Here is a 20,385-nt window from a genome sequence, read left to right on the forward strand (position 1 = left end):
ATCTCGGTTCTTAGTATTTGACTCTATAGGAATACCTTTTCTCTCTCTCTCTCCTTTTTTTTTTTTTTTTTGAGATGGAGTCTTGCTCTTGTCGCCCAGGCTGGAGTGTAATGGCATGATCTCAGCGCACTGCAACCTCCGCCCCCCAGGTTCAAGCTATTCTCATGCCTCAACCTCCCGAGTAGCTGGGATTACAGACATGTGTCACCACGTCCGGCTAATTTTGTATTTTTAGTAGAGACAGGCGTTCTCCATGTTGGTCAGGTTGGTCTCGAACTTTCTTTTTTTTTTTTTTTCTTTTTTTTTTTTTTGAGACGGAGTCTGGCTCTGTCGCCCAGGCTGGAGTGCAGTGGCCGGATCTCAGCTCACTGCAAGCTCCGCCTCCGGGGTTCAGGCCATTCTCCTGCCTCAGCCTCCCGAGTAGCTGGGACTACAGGCGCCGCCAACTCGCCCGGCTAATTTTTTGTATTTTTTTAGTAGAGACGGGGTTTCACCGGGTTAGCCAGGATGGTCTCGATCTCCTGACCTCGTGATCCGCCCGTCTCGGCCTCCCAAAGTGCTGGGATTACAGGCTTGAGCCACCGCGCCCGGCCACGGTCTCGAACTTTCAACCTCAGGTGATCCGCCCGCCTCCGCCTCCCAGAGTGCTGGGATTACAGGCGTGAGCCACCGCGCCCGGCCTGGGAACACCTTTTCTTACATCTTCAAGTGCCAGAAATGCTTATGAAAACGAGAAAAGAATTATTAAGAGTAATTATAAAGAAACACTCATTTTCTTCCCAAGAACGCCAAGGAGATTTCTTCTTTCCTCTTCTTTCTTTCTTTTCTTTTTTTTTTTTTTTTCTGATTTCAAAGGAGTATAATTAAATTGCCAGGTAAAAGCTCAAAGGTCTTTTTCACAGTGTTTTGGAAGGTTCTCTGCTTGTGTTTGTATTCCCTTTAGCCTCCACCTTCCTCTATCCAGTCTCCGCACCCTTTCCCCCCGGTCCCGTTCTTCAAGGATTCAGAATAGCGCTCCTCCGGTTAAAATGAAGTCTCAGCACAGAATCTTCAAACCTCCTCGGAGGCCACCAAAGGTCCCTAACGCCGCCATGGAGATGAAGCACCTGGGGCGGGGCGGGGCGCGCTGGCCTACACCTGTGGAGGGGGCGGTGCCCCAACGGCCGCGACGGGGCTGGGGGAGGGAGTCACTCCCCGCTCCGGGGCGGTGACTCATGGCCAACCACAGGCTGCCAGAGGCGAGCAGTCCCGGGAAGGGGCCGAGAGGCGGGGCCGCCAGGTCGGGCAGGTCTGCGCTCCGCCCCGCCGCGCGCACAGAGCGGTAGACCTTCGGCGAGGGAGCACTCTCGACGCGGTCCGGGGACCTCCTAGTCGCTGTCCTCCCGACGCGGACCTGCGCGCCCCAGGCCTCGCGCTGCCCGGCCGGCTCCTGGCGCCCCGCTCCTGGCGCCCCACTCCCGGCGCACGCCCTCCCGCGAGTACCCGGCTTCTCCTGCGCCCCTCTTCTCGGCGCGCGCGCAGCATGGCGCCCCCGCAGGTCCTCGCGTTCGGGCTTCTGCTTGCGGCGGCGACTGCGAGTTTTGCCGCAGCTCAGAAAGGTGAGGCGCGGACTTGGAGCAGAGTTGTGGAGTTGGGCTGGGCTGGGGGGCAGCGGCGCGCGGCCCCCGAAACGGGAATAATCGGGAGGGGACCAAGAGGCCGCGCTTTCCAGCCTGGAGACCGGACAGCGCGGCCGTGCCCCGGCCCAGGCCCTCCGCGCGGTAGGAAATGGCGAGGGGGCGCTGACTCGCGTGGTCCGGGGGAGCAGCCTCACTTTGCAGCTTTGCTCGCCTCGGTAGGGAAATGGACCGGGGCGGAGGCGGGGGACAGGTGGCGAACGGAGTGGCCACGTCCAGGGTTTCCTGCGGCCACCGAACCGGTGCCTCGCGCCCTGGCGCACGGACCTCCTCCGTTCGGGGCGGACTTGGGGTTCCAAAACAGCCCCAGCCGGTGGCGGAGTCTCTGCGACAAGGACCAGCTGGCCTGCCCTTGTCCTTGTCACTGACAGCGGGCCCCGGATGTGGGCCTCAGGCGGGGACAGGTGCCCGCACGGAGGCCTCCAGGGCCGCTATGCACCTGCGCGCGCCAGGCGGCCTGGACTACACAGGGCGTGTGGGTGTTTTCCCTTTTCTAAGGATCATATGAGTAATGCCAAGCTTATTGTAGGGAACGCAGAAATAACAATAACCGTAAAGAGTAAAAACCTATAATCCCAGAATTTTGAGAATCCCATAATTAATAATTAGGTATATCTTTCTTTTTATTTATTTGTTTGTTTTATTTTATGTTTTGAGACTCAGTCTCGCTCTGTCGCCCAGGCTTGACGATCTCAGCTTACTGCAACCTCTGCCTCCCGGGTTCAAGCGATTCTCCTGCCTCAGCCTCCTGAGTAGAGTAGCTGGGATTACAGGCGCGGGCCACCACCCGGGGCTAATTTTTGTAGTTTTAGTAGAAACGGGATTTCTCCATGTTGGTCAGGCTGGTCTCGAACTCCTGAGCTCGTGATCCGCCCGCCTGGGCCTCCCAAAGTGCTGAGATTACAGGCCTGAGCCACCGCGCCCGGCCTATTTTATTTTTTTTATTTCAAACAGCCTTGTTCTGTCGCCCAGGCTGGAGTGCAAGGGCACGATCTTGACTCATTATAGACTGCCTCCCGACCTCAGACCATCAGTCTGCCTCAGCCTTTATGCCTGGCTAATTTTTGTGTTTATTTATTATTACATATTATTATTATTGACACAGAGTTTCGCTCGTTGCCCAGGCTGGAGTGCAACGGAGCGATCTCGTCTCACTGCAACCTCCGCCTCCTGGGTCCAGACGATTCTCCTGCCTCAGCCCCCTGAGTAGCTGGGACTACAGGCATGCACCACCACGGTCGGCTAATTTGTATTTTTAGTAGAGACGGGATTTCTCCATGTTGGCCAGGCTGGTCTCGAACTCCTGATCTCAGCTGATCCACCCACCTTGGCCTCCCAAAGTGCTGGGATTACAGATGTGAGCCACCGCGCCCGCCGAATATTTGTATTTGTAGAGACCAGACCTCACTATGTCGCCCAGGCTGGTCTTGAACTCCGGGGCTGAAGTGATCACTCGGTTTGGGCCTCCCAGAGTGCTGGGATTACAGGCATGAGTCGCCACATTCGGCCTTAAAAACAAGATTTAAAATGGTGACTGGTATGTTGCACCATTATTCAAATGTTAGACATGTAGTTTGGCTTAACTGTGGAATAAACAACTTGGCTGCTGGTTCGCGCGCTCTCTCTCTCTCTCTCTCTCTCTCTTTTTTTTTTTTTTTGGAAACAGTGTCTCGGTCTGTGGTTCAGCCTGGAGTGCAGTGGCACATTTACAGCTCACTGCAACCTCCATCTCCTGGGCTCGAGTGATGCTCTTACCTGGACCTCCCAAAGTGCTGGGATTACAGGCATGAGCCACAGGTCCAGCATCTCTTGATTTATTTGTAAGATGGTGCCTAGAAATGGAGTGGCGTTTGCCAAAGCTCTCTGGAAGGGCTTTTATACTTTCACCAACGGAGTGGCCTAAATTCAGTAATTGTACTCTCAAAGTAATGCAGTTTAGTCAACTCATGTTTTTCTAGCTTCAATCTGGGACTACATACTTAATGTTAAATTGCTTTAAAGTGGTCATAGCTACTACAGGTTTGTTCTCGAAGTCTGCACCTGACTGGTCTGATTTAAATTTCACGCCCCTTAGGGATGAACAATGTGTTTCAAATATGTACAGGATGGGGCTGCAGAAGACTTAAACGCTTGAGAGCAAGTGCTGTATTTTCCCCTTTTGTGACCCCAGTATTGAATTTAGTGTTGGGCAGATTAAAGGTGGTTCATATCGATTATAACTTGAACAGGGAAAAGTTGGAGTCAACTTAGAGTACTTGGGATACGAAGGATCAATATAAAAATTCTGGTTTGTCATGCTATCTTTTTCTTTTTTTCCCTCTTCATTTGAACTGAGGAGATAGTTTTTGTTTTAATGATTGTACTCTTTTAACTAGACAAAAGGAATTAGATAGTCTTGCCAATTCGCAGTTAAATGAACTTCTGAGGTAGTTAAGGACAAAACTATTAAACTGACATCAATAACCCAGAATAGGCTGCTTAGTGTCACTCTCCAAATCAGATACTAGGATTTAATTTAGTTAGGAAACTCACTTACAGGGATGACTATAACTGCAGTTGAAAGTGTAATGTTTCTAAGATATAAAATGGTTTAAAGATTGAATATATTCTTGTTAAGCCCCAAAGGAAACATCCCTCATTTAAGAAAATGGGGTGGGAGAGCGACAGAAGGTGAAGATTTGCAGATCCTAGAATTGAATTGTTGATTTTTTTGTAAAAGAGTCAGTAACAGCTGGCCATGGTGGCTCACGCCTGTAACCCCAGCACTTTGGGAGGCTGAGGTGGGTGGATTACCTGAGGTCAGGAATGCTAGACCAGCCTGACCAACATGGTGAAACCCCATCTCTACTAAAAATACAAAAAAAGGCCGGGCGCAGTGGCTCACACCTGTAATCCCAGCACTTTGGGAGGCCGAGGCGGGCGGATCACGAGGTCAGGAGTTTGAGATCAGCCTGGCCATTATGCTGAAACCCCATCTCTACTAAAAATACAGAAATTAGCCAGGCGTGGTTGCGGACCACTGTAGTCCCAGCTACTCAGGAGGCTGAGGCAGGAGAATCGCTTGATCCTGGAAGATGGAAGTTGCAGTGAGCTGAGATCATACCACTACACTCCAGCCTGGGCGACAGAGTGAGACTCTGTCTCAAGAAGAAAAACAAAAAAAGGCTGTGACTAACAGGGATGTTATTTAGCAGGACAGGAGTGAGGAAAGAGCTAAGACTGGGAGTTTCACAAAGACAAAGCTATAAATGATGTTTGGAGAGCTGTGTTCTTGTTTTAAAAATTTGTAACAGGAGGCCAGGCACAGTGGCTCATGCCTATAATCCCAGCACTTTGGGAGGCTGAGGTGGGAGGATTGCTTGAGGCCAGGAGTTCAACCAGCCTGGGCAATATGGCGAAACCCCGACTCTACAAAAAGTAAAAAATTAGCCAGGCATGGTGGTGCATGCCTGTAGTCCCAGCTACTTGGGAGGCTGAGATGGGGGAGGATCACTTGAGTCCAGTAGGTCCAGGCTGCAGTAAGCCAAGATTGTGCCACTGCATTCCAGCCTGGGCCACAGAGTGAGACCCTATCTCAAAAAGAAAAAAAAAAAAAATCAAAACAGGAATGCATGTAGATTAAACTATGCGTCTGTATACAGTATGCAGACTTTTGCAAGTGCCAGGCACTTAGGAAGTAGTCTATAGCTGAAAAATAAAACTTTCAGGACCACTTTTTAAGGTTTTGTGTCCTTGTAACTTTAAGGCATTATTATTGCAATATAACTTAGCTGGGACATGAGAGTTAATAGATCCATATTTTAAAGTAGTTTTTTTGTTTTTTTAAATTTTCTAGAATGTGTCTGTGAAAACTACAAGCTGGCCGTAAACTGCTTTTTGAATGACAATGGTCAATGCCAGTGTACTTCGATTGGTGCACAAAATACTGTCCTTTGCTCAAAGCGTGAGTAAAATATCCTTATTACCTGTAAGCTTTATTTTGACTTAATACTTCTTTAATTGATGTGCCTTGAGTTGGAAAGAGTTTTATTGGCTTAAATCTGAATCATGTTATAAAGTAAGTGTGGGAACACATAAGTTTCAAATAATCTTTGACCCTGGAACTTTATAGTTAATTTTTTTTTTCCTGTAATCATGAAATCGGTTATTTTTCAGTTTGGCATTAAGGTTTCTTTTTCAGTGGCTGCCAAATGTTTGGTGATGAAGGCAGAAATGAACGGCTCAAAACTTGGGAGAAGAGCGAAACCTGAAGGGGCTCTCCAGAACAATGATGGCCTTTACGATCCTGACTGCGATGAGAGCGGGCTCTTTAAGGCCAAGCAGTGCAACGGCACCTCCACGTGCTGGTGTGTGAACACTGCTGGGGTCAGAAGAACTGACAAGGACACTGAAATAACCTGCTCTGAGCGAGTGAGAACCTAGTGAGTGGGGTTGCCTATACTACTTGTTTTCATGCTGTTCAGATTCATTTAATTAAATTTATTTTTGATTATGTAATACGATTTCATGGTTTAGAATTCAGAAGATAAGAGTGTCCGGTGAAAAGCTTCCTTCTTATTCCAGTCCCCACTGCTACCCAGTGGACCTCCATAGAATTGACGTTATTGATTATTCTATAACCTTCCAGAGATAGTTGATGAATGTGTTATGTATCTGTTTTATTATTTTTACGTAAACGGTAGCATACTAGGTATAATTTTTCTTTTATATCTTTACTTAACATTATTCAGTATTTCATAGTTGCATTAGTATTAAATGTATGTAATTTAACCTATGTATTTGCTCATTTATTGTGCTTTAAAAGTGAGATATGCTTTAGGGATTGTTCAATGAAAAGGAACAGAAACCTACTCACGCTAGCTTAAGCAAAAAAAGACTTCATTGGAAGGCACTAGAAACTGGAAAGGATGTGAGGACCAAAGTGGGCACTTCCTGTTTTTCTATTTTGGTCTTCTGGAGCCTCCTTGTCAATTTTCTCTTTGTGCCCTTTCTTTTCTTTTTTTTTTTTTGAGACAGAGTTTCACTCTTGTTGCCCAGGTTGGAGTGCAGCGGCACAATCTCAGCTCACTGCAGCCTTGGCCTCCTGGGTTAAAGCAACTCTCTTGCTTTAGCCTCCTGAGTAGCTGGGACTGCAGCTGTACCACACCTGACTAATTTTTGTATTTTAGTAGAGACGGGGTTTCACCGTGTTGGCCAGGCTGGTCTCCAACTCCTGACCTCAGGCAATCTACCCACCTCCACCTCCCAAAGTGCTGGATTACAGGTGTGAGCCACTGTGCCTGGCCCTTTCATGCCTTTTCATCTTTTCAGTTGAACAGGGCACAACACTGCCAGCTAAACCTTGACTTCATGTAACCTTATGTATTGTGTCCAGAGAACAGAGGGTCAGTATTAGAAAGGGTGTTCCCTGCTGGGTGTGTCCTTTATGAAGGATGTGTAAGGGAATAAATTATGGGAATAGCTACTGCATAAATTTTTTTTCTCTTAGTCCTTATAATTCAAGAATTTTAGTATTAGCTTATTAGGAAAATAGTATAAAAGACTGAGTTATAGTCAACTGACATTGTCTTTTTACTTTATAGCTGGATCATCATTGAATTAAAACACAAAGCAAGAGAAAAACCTTATGACGTTCAAAGTTTGCGGACGTAAGTGCGATGAAATGCATCATATTATTCTTGCACAATTGGTGGCTCAAATCTTCCATCCTACAGCATTTGAAAAGCCAAGTCTAAATGCTTTTTCATATTTCTGAAAAACAAAGTTACTTGAAATAGAGTTATAAGAATAGCGCAGAGATTCCAGGAATACACTTCACTCAGATTCACCAATTAACATTTTGGCATATTTCCTTTGATATATGTATGTATGGATGAATATGTGTGTGTGCTTTATATCAGTGTATCTATGCATGTAGAAATATTTTTCCCAGAAGCATATGAAAGCAAGTTGTAGATATAAGGCCCCATTATCCCTAAGTACTTTAGTGTATCTTTTCCTAAGAACAAAAGGCATTCTCTTATATAAACCACTATACAACGATCAAATTTAGGAATTTTTCTTTTTTAGACGGAGTCTCGCTCTGTCACCCACGCTGGCGTGCAGTGGCATGATCTCAGCTTACTGCAACCTTTGCCTCCTGGGTTCAAGCTATTCTCCTGCCTCAGCCTCCCAAGTAGCTGGGACTACAGGCGCCTGCCACCACGCCCAGCTAATTTTTGTATTTTTAGTAGAAATGGGGTTTTACCATATTGGCCAGGCTGGTCTCGAACTCCCAAACTTGTGATCCTCCCACCTCCGCCTCCTAAAGTGCTGGGATTACAGGTGTGAGCCACCGCACCAGGCCAGGAAATTTAACATTGTATCACATTGTACCCATTTTCCCAATATTGTCCTTTGTGGTAATTTTTCCCCTCTGATTCAGAACCCAGTCCAAGATCATGTATCACATTAGTTGTCATGATTCTTTAGTCTCTTTTAATATTTGAACAGTTTCTTGGCCTTTCTTTGTCTTCCATGAACTTGCTATTTTTGAAGAACATGGGCAAGTTGTTATATATAATGTCCCTCAAATTGTGATTTGTCTGATGTTTCTTCTTTTTTTTTTTGAGTTGGAGTTTCCCAACAAAGTTGCCCAGGCTGGAGTGCAATGGCGCAGTCATGGCTCACCACAACCTCTGCCTCCCAGATTCAAGTGATTCTCCTGCCTCAGCCTCCTGAGTAGCTGGGATTGCAGGCATGCGCCACCAGGCCTGGCTAATTTTGTTTTGTATTTTTAGTAGAGACGGGGTTTCTCCATGTTGGTCAGGCTAGTCTCGAACTCCTGACCTCAGGTGATCCGCCCACCTCAGCCTCTCAAAGTGCTGGGATTACAGGTGTGAGCCACCTCACCCGGGCCTTGATGTTTCCTCTTAACTAAAAACACATTATGCATTTTTGACAGGAAAGCTACTTATGCTATCTTGTGTCCTTTGTAGTACTTCACATTAGGAGTTGCATGATGTCAGCTTGTCCCTTTACTAGTAATGTAAACTTTGGTTAAAGTGGTATCCACCAGGTTTTTCCGCTGTGAAGTTACCATTCTCCCTTTGTAATCCATAAGTAATCTATGGGCAGATACTTGGATATTAAGTAAATGTTCTTTTTCTAATTAAACTGGCACCCAGCAGTTTGAATATCAATGGATGATTCTAGCCTGAATCAATTATTATTATGATAGTTGCAAAATGGCAGAAAAATTTTAACTTGAATGACAATTCTACACCATGAGCTATCTGCTTTAAGAGTAGTGCTTCTTACTTTTGTGTGGTACAAACATATTTTTTTAATACAGATTTTAAATTCTTTACAGTGCACTTGAGGAGGCGATCAAAACGCGTTATCAACTGGATCCAAAATTTATCACAAATATTTTGGTATGATTTTTTAATGAGTGAGCTTTAGCAGGTGGTTGGTGAGACAGTATGTTTTGAGTATAAGGACAGCCAGTGATTTAAGTGGTGGTTAAATACACTTACTAGAGCAACAGTTTAAGATCTTGGGTACTTAATGTGAATTTCCTGTTACTGTTTTTTGTTTGTTTGTTTCTTTAAGACAGACTATTGCTCTGTTCCCCAGGCTGGAGTGTGGTAGCAAGATCCCCGCTCACTGTAACCCCTGCCTCCAAGGTTCAAGCAATTCTCGTGCCTCAGCCTCCTGAGGAACTGGGACTGCAGGCACGCGCCACCATGCCCAGCTAATTTTTGTATTTTTAGTGTTAACGGGGTTTTGCTATGTTGGCTAGGCTGGTCTCGAACTCCTGGGCTCAAGTGATCTGCCTACCTCAGCCTCTCAAAGTGTTGATATTACCGGTGTGAGCTACAAAGCCCAGCCGGTTGTTTTCGGTTATCGTTGTTTTCCTTCCATAGCCTTTGAAAAGCCTAGTTTTACTCCTAAAGAAAATGTAGTATCTCTTAGTATCCCTAAAACATTTGAGTTTTCTTTTCCTGGAGAACCTGTCCCTGTGGATGAGCTCCAGTAACATCTTAAAGTAAATATGCACCAAAATAACTTTCGGTAAATATGGTTTTGGTGCATATTTACTTTAGGATGTTACCGGAGCTCTCATCTTCTCTGCTTTCAGGAACTGGTCCTTAACCAGTTAGCCCCTATTTAACTCTTTAAACTCTGGTTAAAAAAAAAAAGAAACTTGAATAGTGTGATGGAACTCTTTAAAAGCAGTATGAATTTATTTAAGACTCTTTAGAAAGAATATACTTTTTTTACTCTTTAAAAACAACATGGTAAATGCATACTGCGTTTTACCTTGCATTTCTTTTTTTTTTTTTGAGATGGAGTTTTGCTCTTGTTGCCCAGGCTGGAGTGCAATGGCGTGGTCTCGGCTCACCACAACCTCCGCTTCCCAGGTTCAAGTGATTCTCCAGCCTCAGCTTCCATAGTAGCTGGGATTACAGGCATGTGCCACCATGCCTGGCTAATTTTGTCTTTTTGGTAGAGATAGGGTTTCTCCATATTGGTCAGGCTGGTCTTGAACTCCCGACTTCAGGTGATGCGCCTGCCTCGGCCTCCCAAAGTGCTGGGATTACAGGCATGAGCCACCGCGCCCGGCCTTACCTTGCATTTCTTTAGTATTTGAGTTTTAAAATAGTTCTAATCCAAATAAAATACTTTCATATCTTATTTAAAAACCTTTTCAATATAAGAAAATTCTCTTAGGAAAAATTGTGCATTGTAATTATGTTTGGTTGCATGGCTGTCTTTTTTTTTTTTTTTTTTTTTTGAGACGGAGTCTCGCTCTGTCGCCCAGGCTGGAGTGCTGTGGCCGGATCTCAGCTCACTGCAAGCTCCGCCTCCCGGGTTCCCGCCATTCTCCTGCCTCAGCCTCCCGAGTAGCTGGGACTACAGGCGCCCACCACCTCGCCCGGCTAGTTTTTTGTATTTTTTAGTAGAGACAGGCCAGGATGGTCTCGATCTACTGACCTTGTGATCCGCCCGTCTCGGCCTCCCAAAGTGCTGGGATTACAGGCTTGAGCCACCGCGCCCGGCCGCATGGCTGTCTTATTTCCCTTTGATAGATTTAGAGACCTCCCAAAGATTTCTCGATTAATGATCAACTTAATTATCCACTAATGGAAAGGAACAGCGATGCATGTAGATTACAGAAAATCAAACACTGACTATTCTGATTCTCAAATAATGTTATTTTCAAATGATTTTGACTATATTAGTATTAATTTGTATTATTCAATTTTTTTCCCGCAGTATGAGGATAATGTTATCACTATTGATCTGGTTCAAAATTCTTCTCAAAAAACTCAGAATGATGTGGACATAGCTGATGTGGCTTATTATTTTGAAAAAGATGTGAGTATAATCTTCTTTATTCTATTCCTGGTTCAGGAATGTAGTCTATCATGCCTCAATGAATTAAATATATTTCATCACCTTTTTCTCCACTTATAGATCAACCAAATGGTTCTGTTGCTGCCATTAATTTTGTCCTGCCTGTCACTCACATGCATCTTACTTGTTTGTGTATTTATGCCTCTTATCAAATTGTTCTGCCTAAAATATCTCCTCTGTTTCTTATAATTCTTTTTTTTTTTTCCTTTTTTTTTTTTTTTTTGAGACGGAGTCTCACTGTGTCTCCCAGGCTGGAGTGCAGTGGCGCGATCTCGGCTCACTGCAAGCTCCGCCCCCCGGGTTCACGCCATTCTCCCGCCTCAGCCTCCCAAGAAGCTGGGACTACAGGCGCCCGCTACCGCGCCCGGCTAGTTTTTTTTTTTTGTATTTTTAGTAGAGACGGGGTTTCACCATGTTAGCCAGGATAGTCTCGATCTCCTGACCTTGTGATCCACCCGCCTCGGCCTCCCAAAGTGCTGGGATTACAGGCTTGAGCCACCGCGCCCGGCCTCTTATAATTCTTATTTATTATCTACTTGGTAGTTACTTAGTTTGTACATATATGCTCCCCTATGATATTTATAATTTACACAAATAAGAGTTTGTTTAAAAAGACTGTGTAACTGGTATGATTAAAATATTTTGTTTAAACTTTAATGTATTATAGTGAAGTATTTTCTGCTGAAATATGAGGTTTGCTTCAAAATAATCTGGGTGGGGGTGAAGGGATAGAAGGAAGAAAAGATGAGGTAAGAGAGGCTGTGTGTTGATGTCCTTGCATCTGGGTGATAGGTACATGGGCGTCATTGCACTACTCTTTCTACTTCCGTGTATGTTGAAAGGTTCCTGTAATAAACAGTTTTTTAAAGTTCCAATAGATGAGATTGTTATCACTAAAACCATAAAGATTCTTGGCAGCGGTTCTTTTGGCATACAATTTGTATGTAATTATATGTGACCATGGTTTGTTTTCTTAAATATTTTTAATTCTTTTTCTCCTTTTCAATACAGGTTAAAGGTGAATCCTTGTTTCATTCTAAGAAAATGGACCTGAGAGTAAATGGGGAACAACTGGATCTGGATCCTGGTCAAACTTTAATTTATTATGTCGATGAAAAAGCACCTGAATTCTCAATGCAGGGTCTAAAAGCTGGTGTTATTGCTGTTATTGTGGTTGTGGTGATAGCAATTGTTGCCGGAATTGTTGTGCTGGTGAGTACAGAACAAGTAAAATTTCATTTAAGGGTTTTTTTCAAGAAAAAGTAATAATGGCTGGGTGCGGTGGCTCACACCTATAATCGCTACACTTTGGGAGGCTGAGACAGGTGGATCACTTGAGCCCAGGAGTTTGAGACCAGGCTGAGCAACATGGCAAAACCTTATCTGTACCAAAAATACAAAACTTAGCCAGACGTGATGGCTTGCACCTGTGGTTCTATCTACTTAGGAGGCTGACGTGGGAGTGGTCAGTTGAGCCCAGGAGATCAAAGCTGCAGTGAGCCATGATCACACCACTGCACTCCAGCCTGGGCAACAGAGCAGGACCCTGTCTCAAAAAAAAAAAAAAAAACAATGGGGTCGGGCACCGTGGCTCACGCCTGTAATCCCAGCAGTTTGGGAGGCTGAGGTGGGTGGATCACCTGAGGTCAGGAGTTTGAGACCAGCCTGACCAGCATGGAGAAACCTGGTCTCTACTAAAAATACAAAATTAGCCGGGCGTGGTGGCGCATGCCTGTAATCCCAGCTACTCAGGAGGCTGAGGCAGGAGAATCGTTTGAACCCAGGAGGCAGAGTTCGTGGCTGAGATCACGCCATTGTTCTCCAGCCTGGGAAACAAGAGCGAAACTCTGTCTCAAAAAGAAAAAGAAAGAGAGAGAGAGAGAGAGAGAAAGAAAGAAAGAAATCTTACTAACACAACAGAATTCAGAAACAGGTTTGAGAGTATTTGGAAACAGATTTCCAGTTCAATCAACCATGTTTGGCTCTCCATCTGGAACAAAACAAAAGTTGAATTCCTATTTCACTCCACCAGGCTGGCCATGTTGCCCAGCTGTGTGAGGGTGGTATGTCCCGAGCACAGCAGTAGGAAAGGAGTTGGGCAGTGTATCCATGTTCAAAGACATTTACATTTTTAAAAATATAAAAAAGTAAAACAATTCCCAAGAAAATTAATTGATGGAATGTTTGTACAACCTTGTGGTAGGGGAAACCATGTAAGGCAAGAAATCTGGAATCCATGATACATATGTGTATGTATATTTTGAGAGAGGGTCTTGCTGTGTCACCCAGGCTGGAGTGCAGTGGCATGATTACAGCTTACTGCAACCTCCAGTTCCTGGACTTAAGTAACCCTCCTGACCCAGCCTCCCAAGTAGCAAGGACTACAGGTACCTGCCACCATACCTGGCTAATTTTTTTTTTTTTTTTTTTTGAGAGGGAGTCTCGCTCTGCCGCCCAGGCTGGAGTGCAGTGGCCGGATCTCGGCTCACTGCAAGCTCCGCCTCCCGGGTTTACGCCATTCTCCTGCCTCAGCCTCCCGAGTAGCTGGGACTACAGGCGCCCGCCACCTCGCCCGGCTAGTTTTTTGTATTTTTTAGTGGAGACGGGGTTTCACCGTGTTAGCCAGGATAGTCTCGATCTCCTGACCTCGTGATCCGCCCATCTCGGCCTCCCAAAGTGCTGGGATTACAGGCTTGAGCCACCGTGCCCGGCCTAATTTTTTAACTTTTAGTAGAGACCAGGTCTTGCTATGGCTGCCGAGGCTGGTCTTGAACTCCTGGGCTCAAGCAATTCTTCCGGCTTAGCCTCCCAAACTGCTGGGATTATAGGCATGAGCCATTGCACCTAGTCCTATATATATATTTTAGCTTCATTAAAACTAAACATTTTATATGGCAAAGAAACTGTAAAGTAAAAAATGTCAATGATGGGCATGAAAAAAATATGGTGCATAAAGCAAGAATGGATATTATCCATAATACACAAAGAGTTCTTACAAATTGATGAGGAAACCTAAAGAAAGAATTACAACAGGTAGGGATAGACAGTTAATAGAAATTTCAGATGGCAAATGAACACGAGTGGTTAATGCTGGGAGTCTAATTATCCTGTAGAAATAAATGAAAACACAAGTGCAATAAGGAAGCACATTCAGTTATTGTATCATAGCATCGCTTGTAAGGGTGAATCTGGCCAGGCGTGGTGGCTCACACCTATAATCCCAGCACTTTGGGAGGCCGAGGTGGGCAGATCTCCTGAGGTCAGGAGTCCAAGACCAGCCTGACCAACATGGAGAAAGCCTGTCTCTACTAAAAATACAAAATTAGCCAGGCATGGTGGTGCATGCCTATAGTCCCAGCTACTCAGGAGGCTGAGGCAGGAGAGTTGCTTGAACCCAGGAGGCAGAGGTTGTAGTGAGCCGAGATCATGTCATTGCACTCTAGCCTGGGCAACAAAAGCGAAACTCCGTCTCAAAAAAAGAATAAAAACAAACAAACAACAAAAAAAGTGAATCTGAAAAATAGCCTGAGTGTGTATCAGTAAGAGAGTAAATTGTATTTATTGTATCTACAATAGGGAATAATGTGAATGAATGAGTTCGATCTTTACCTTTGGATCTGGAATGGTTGCTATGATGTTGATACGGGCTGTGCACAGGTGGTGATGATACTGCATGATCCAATTTTTAGACCCCAAAACTTAGATGCATGTATATATATATGATATTTGTATTGGTGTGGAAAAGGAGGATGTGGAAGAATGCACACCAAACTGTTAAATTTCTTTCTTTCTTATTTTGAAATGGAGTCTCGCTGGCCGGGCGTGGTGGCTCAGGTCTGTAATCCCAGCACTTTGGGAGGCCGAGGCGGGCGGATCACGAGGTCAGGAGATGGAGACCATCCTGGCTAACACGGTGAAACCCCGTCTCTACTAAAAATACGAAAAATTAGCCGGGCGTGGTGGCTGGCACCTGTAGTCCCAGCTACTCAGGAGGCTGAGGCAGGAGAATGGTGTGAACCTGGGAGGCAGAGCTTGCAGTGAGCCAAGATTGCACCACTGCACTTCAGCCTGGATGACAGAGCAAGACTCTGTCTCAAAAAAAAAAAAAAAGAAATGGAGTCTCGCTGTGTCGCCCTGGCTGGAGTGCAGTGTCACGATCTCGGCTCACTGCAATCTCTGCCTCCCGAGTTGAAGTGATTCTCCTGCCTCAGCTCCCAAGAAGACGGCCACCATGTCTGGCTAATTTTTGTATTTTTAGTAGAGATGGGGTTTCACCTTATTGGCCAGGCTGGTATCGAACTCCTGACCTCGTGATCCACCTGCCTCGGCCTCTCAAAGTGCTAGGATTACAGGTGTGAGCCACTGTGCCTGGCTTCTTTTTTCTTTTTCTTTTTTTTTTTTTTTTGAGATGGAGTCTGTCACCCAGGCTGGAGTGTGGCGGCGTGATCTCGGCTCACTGCAACCTCCGCCTCCCAGGTTCAAGCCATTTTCCTGCCTCAGCTTCCCAAGTATCTGGGACTACAGGCGTGCACACCATGCCTGCCTAATTGTTTTGTATTTGTGGTAGAGATGGGGTTTCACCATGTTGGCCAGGCTGATCTCGAACTCCTGATGTCAGGTGATCTACTCACTTCGGCCTCCCAAAGTACTGGGATTATAGGCATGAGCCACCGTGCCTGGCCTAAACTGTTAAATTTCTTTAAAGATTATTCATTGTGACCGGGCACAGTGGCTCATGCTTGTAATCCCAGCACTTTGGGAGGCCGAGGTGGGTGAATCATGAGGTCAGGAGTTCGAGACCAGCCTGACCAACATGGTGAAACCCCGTCTCTACTAAAAATACAAAAATTAACTGAGCGTGGTGGGGCACACCTGTAATCCCACCTACTCAGGAGGCTGAGGCAGGAGAACTGCTTGAGCCCAGCAGACGGAAGTTGCAGTGAGCCAAAATTATGCCACTGTACTCCAGCTTGGGTGATAGAGCGAGACTCCGTCTCAAAAAAGAAAAAAAGATTATTCATTGTTTCCTTTTTTCCCCTCCCTCCCTCCCTCCCTTCCTTCCTTCCTTCCTTCCTTCCTTCCTTCCTTCCTTCCTTCCTTCTTTCCTTCCTTCCTACCTTCCTTCCTCCCTCCTTCCCTCCCCTCCCTCCCCTCCCTCCCCTCCCTCCCCTTCCTCCCCTTCCTTCCTTGTTCTCCCATTGGATCCAGCATTGTCTTTTATTTATTTATTTATTTTGGTTTGTTTCACTTGTTGTGGTAGACTTTGTTTTTGTTTAGTAGTGAAAATTTTATTATTATTATTATTATTTTTGAGACGGAGTCTCGCTCTGTTGCCCAGGCTGGAGTGCAGTGGCACAATCTCGGCTCACTGCAAGCTCCGCCTTCTGGGTTCACGCCATTCTCCTGCCTCAGACTCTGGAGTAGCTGGGACTACAGGCGCTCACCACCACGCCCGGCTAATTTTTTGTATTTTTAGTAGAGACGGGGTTTCACCGTGTTAGCCAGGATGGTCTCGATCTCCTGACCTCGTGATTCGCCCACCTTGGCCTCCCAAAGTGCTGGGATTACAGGCGTGAGCCACCGTGCCTGGCCACTATTTTATTATTTTTGAGACAGAGTCTCCGTCTGTTGCCCAGGCTGAAGTGCAATGGTGCACGATCTTGGCTCACTGCAACCTCTGCTTCCTGAGTTCAAGCTATTCTCCTGCCTCAGCCTCCCAAGTAGCTGGGATTACAGGCATATGCCACCACGCCTGGCTAATTTTTGTATTTTTAGTAGAGATGGGGTTTCACCATATTTGCCAGGGTGGTCTTAAACTCCTGACCTAAAGTGATCCACCCACCTCGGCCTCTGAAAGTGGTAGGATTATAGGCATGAGCCACCGTGCCTGGCCTATTTTATGTATGTATGTATGTATGTATGTATGTATGTATGTATGTATTTTTAGAGATGGAGTCTTGCTCTGTCACCCAGGCTGGAGTGCAATGGCACCATCTCGGCTCACTGCAACTCCGCCTCTTGGGTTCAAGTGATTTTCCTGCCTCAGCCTCCCGAGTAGCTGGGACTATAGGCGACTGCCACCACGCCTGGCTAATTTTTTTGTATTTTTAGTAGAGTCAAGGTTTCATCATGTTGGCCAGGCTGGTCTTGAACACCTGACCTCAAGTGATCCTCCCGCCTTGGCCCCACAAAGTGCTGGGATTACAGGCATGAGCCACCACGCCTGGCTCACCTTATTTATTTCTAAGAGACAGGGTCTTACTCTGTAGCCCAGGCTGGAGTGCAGCAGTGCAATCTCCACTCACTGCAACCTCTGCCTCCCGGGTTCAAGCAATTATGGTGCCTCAGCTTCCTGAGTAGCTGAGATTACAGGTGCGCGCCATGACACCTGGCTAATTTTTGTATTTTTAGTGGAAATGGGGTTTCACCATGTTGGCTAGGCTGGTCTGAAACTCCTGACCTCAGATGATCCTCCCACTTTGGCCTCCCAGAGTGCTGGGATTACAGGCATGAGCCCCTGCACTGGCATGAAATTTTTAATTTAAGAAACAATAAATGTTTATGGATAGATGTTAAAATTAATTTTTTTTCAGATCAAAATTATGTCCATTAAAACATATATGTCAATTTAGATAACCTTTTTTTGAGTAGCAGTCCTAAAACAGTAATTGTCTTTCTTCCACTCAGGTTATTTCCAGAAAGAAGAGAATGGCAAAGTATGAGAAGGCTGAGGTAAATGGATTACTTACCTAAATAGAAAGGCCCTGTTGAATCTGTTACTCCTAGTCACTCTACCTTCCTACACACTGATGCATTTCAGTTATACTGGAGTCCCTTTATACTGTTTTCTTTAGGGTCTTAGGGACAGTCTTAGAATGTGCTCTTACCTAAATCTTCTTGTGTGAGTTCCATGGCAGATCACCATCTATTGATTTTTGCCTCATAGAAGAGTGGAATGGGAAGCCTATGGTTTTTATTTTACAAGGTGTCAACATCTAGCAGAAGCTTCTAAAGGCGTACTCCAGTGGATTCACCTTGGAGAAACTCATTGTGACTAATGATCTGTTATCTTTATGCCAGTGAAATAATAATTTAATATGAACTTAATTTGTCATAATAAATCTATTGTGTACTAACTAGTCATCTATACTAGTATGAGATCAAAGTGTCAGATTGTTGGTGTGTTTTGGTCCCTTGGAATTGAATATGAACACTTGTCCTTGAACCCTATCATTAACATTTTTCATATATCTGTTCATTTTTGTGTATCTTTGTATATGGGCCACTTACTAATATTTTAGCAAGTAATAAAAATAGAAACATAAAGGAATATTGGAAAAAATCTAATAGAACCAGAAAGTTCTAGCATTTTTTTCCCATTCCGTAGTAGGTCATCTGGCTTATTTGGTTTGGTGACCACAAGTCTAGAAGACTAACCTGAATTGAACTGTAACAGACAGGCAGAAAGACAATGTAGTGTTGTAGTGCAAAACAGTACAGACCTGGGTTTGGCTGGGCAAAGTTGTATAACTTCTTTAAGCCTCCATGTTTCCTCATCTGTAAAATGAGGATAATAGATAGTATGGACCTGTTGCAAGGATTAAACATAATTGGTGTAAAGTGTTGGTCCCATGCTTGCCACATAAGAAAATATTTGTCAACAGAGTAGTCATTATCATCGTCTCAGTTTGCCTGTAACTGGTTGTGTGATCTGAGACAAACACTAATTTTGAACTTGAGTTTCCCCACATATAAAATGAAAGATTGATAATAGAAAGTAAATCAATGTTTTCCTAATCTTAAAAATAGTATGCACTTAATAAAAATCTTATTCTTAAAGATCTAGCTTACCTCCAACTTGCCCTAGTCACTTTGGCGATCTTGTCTCTAAATAGAAGCTTGAAAACACTTAAATGTGTGTTTCCTTGCAATATAACTTTTTCTTTTTTTATTTAAATAAGTCTTATAAATGTGGAAAAAAATCATCTTGTGTTCCTTTAACTTTATTATTTAATACTATTTTCAGAGTGAACAAAAGATTGAAAAATTATTTAGAATTTTTTTCTGTACTTTTTCCTGTTTCAGATAAAGGAGATGGGTGAGATACATAGGGAACTCAATGCGTAACTACTATAATTTGAAGATTATAAAAGAAGGGAAATATCAAATGGACGCAAATTACAAATGTGTGCGCATGGGACGAAGACATCTTTGAAGGTCATGAGTTTGTTAGTTTAACATGATATATTTGTAATAGTGAAACCTGTACTCAAAATATAAGCAGCTTGAGATTGGCTTTACCAATCTTGAAATTTGACCACAAGTGTCTTATATATGCAGATCTAATGTAAAATCCAGAACTTGGACTGCATAGTTAAAATGTTTTATGTGTAGCGTTCAAATGTGTGCATTAAATATGCTTCCACAGTAGAGTTTGAAAAACTATCTGATTTGTGATTGAAAGCTGCCTTTCTATTTACTTGAGTCTTGTACATACATACTTTTTTATGAGCTATGAAATAAAACATTTTAAACTGAATTTCTTAACTTTGACATTTCAAATTTCTTCTTGTTCTTGTTCTTTTTTGTAGGGAAAAGAAAGATCAGCCTGTTACTGTGTCTATATAGAAAGAAGTAGACATAAGAGACTCCATTTTGTTCTGTATTTGAGATGCTGTTAATCTGTGACCCTACCCCCAACCTTGTCCTTGCAAGAGACATGTGCTGTGGTGACTCAAGGTTTAAAGGATTTTGGACTGTGCAGGGTGTGCTTTGTTAAACAAGTGCCTGAAGGCAACTTGCTGGTTAAAAGTCATCACCATTCTCTTAACCTCAAGTACCCAGGGACACGCACACTGCCAAAGGTCGCAGGGACCTCTGCCTAGGAAAGCTAGGTATTTTCCAAGGTTTCTCCCCATGTGATAGTATGAAATATGGCCTCGTGGGAAGGGAAAGACCTGATCGTCCCCCAGCCTGACACCCGTGAAGGGTCTGTGCTGAGGAGGACTAGTACAAGAGGAAAGAAGGCCTCTTGGCTGTTGTTGGCAGTTGAGATAGAGAAAAGCATCTGTCTCCTGCCCGTCCCTGGGCAATGGAACATCTCGTATAAAATCCGATTGTACGATTGTACGTTCTGTTTACTGAGAAAGGAGAAAACCGCCTTAGGGTGAAAGGCGGGACTTGCTAGCGCAATGCTGCTCTTTTTTTTTTTTTTTTTTTTTTTTTTTGAGACAGAGTCTCGCTGTCGCCCAGACTGGAGTGCAGTGGCCGGATCTCAGCTCACTGCAAGCTCCGCCTCCTGGGTTCA

At 44.5% G+C, this 20,385-nt stretch overlaps 1 protein-coding gene across 1 annotated transcript; it reads left to right on the top strand.

Moving 5' to 3' along the window:
* Nucleotides 1–1,164: 1,164 nt before the first annotated feature.
* On the top strand, nucleotides 1,165–19,617 carry EPCAM (epithelial cell adhesion molecule). The gene is made up of 9 exons (XM_025405781.1): nucleotides 1,165–1,598; nucleotides 5,512–5,619; nucleotides 5,857–6,097; nucleotides 7,259–7,324; nucleotides 9,028–9,091; nucleotides 10,938–11,039; nucleotides 12,090–12,290; nucleotides 17,766–17,810; nucleotides 19,164–19,617. The coding sequence occupies exons 1-9, from the start codon at nucleotides 1,523–1,525 to the stop codon at nucleotides 19,203–19,205; spliced, it is 945 nt and encodes a 314-aa protein (XP_025261566.1). The 5' UTR covers nucleotides 1,165–1,522; the 3' UTR covers nucleotides 19,206–19,617.
* The last annotated feature ends 768 nt before the right edge of the window (nucleotides 19,618–20,385 follow it).

Source organism: Theropithecus gelada, chromosome 13 (assembly GCF_003255815.1).
Source record: "Theropithecus gelada isolate Dixy chromosome 13, Tgel_1.0, whole genome shotgun sequence".
Taxonomy (NCBI): Eukaryota; Metazoa; Chordata; class Mammalia; order Primates; family Cercopithecidae; genus Theropithecus; species Theropithecus gelada.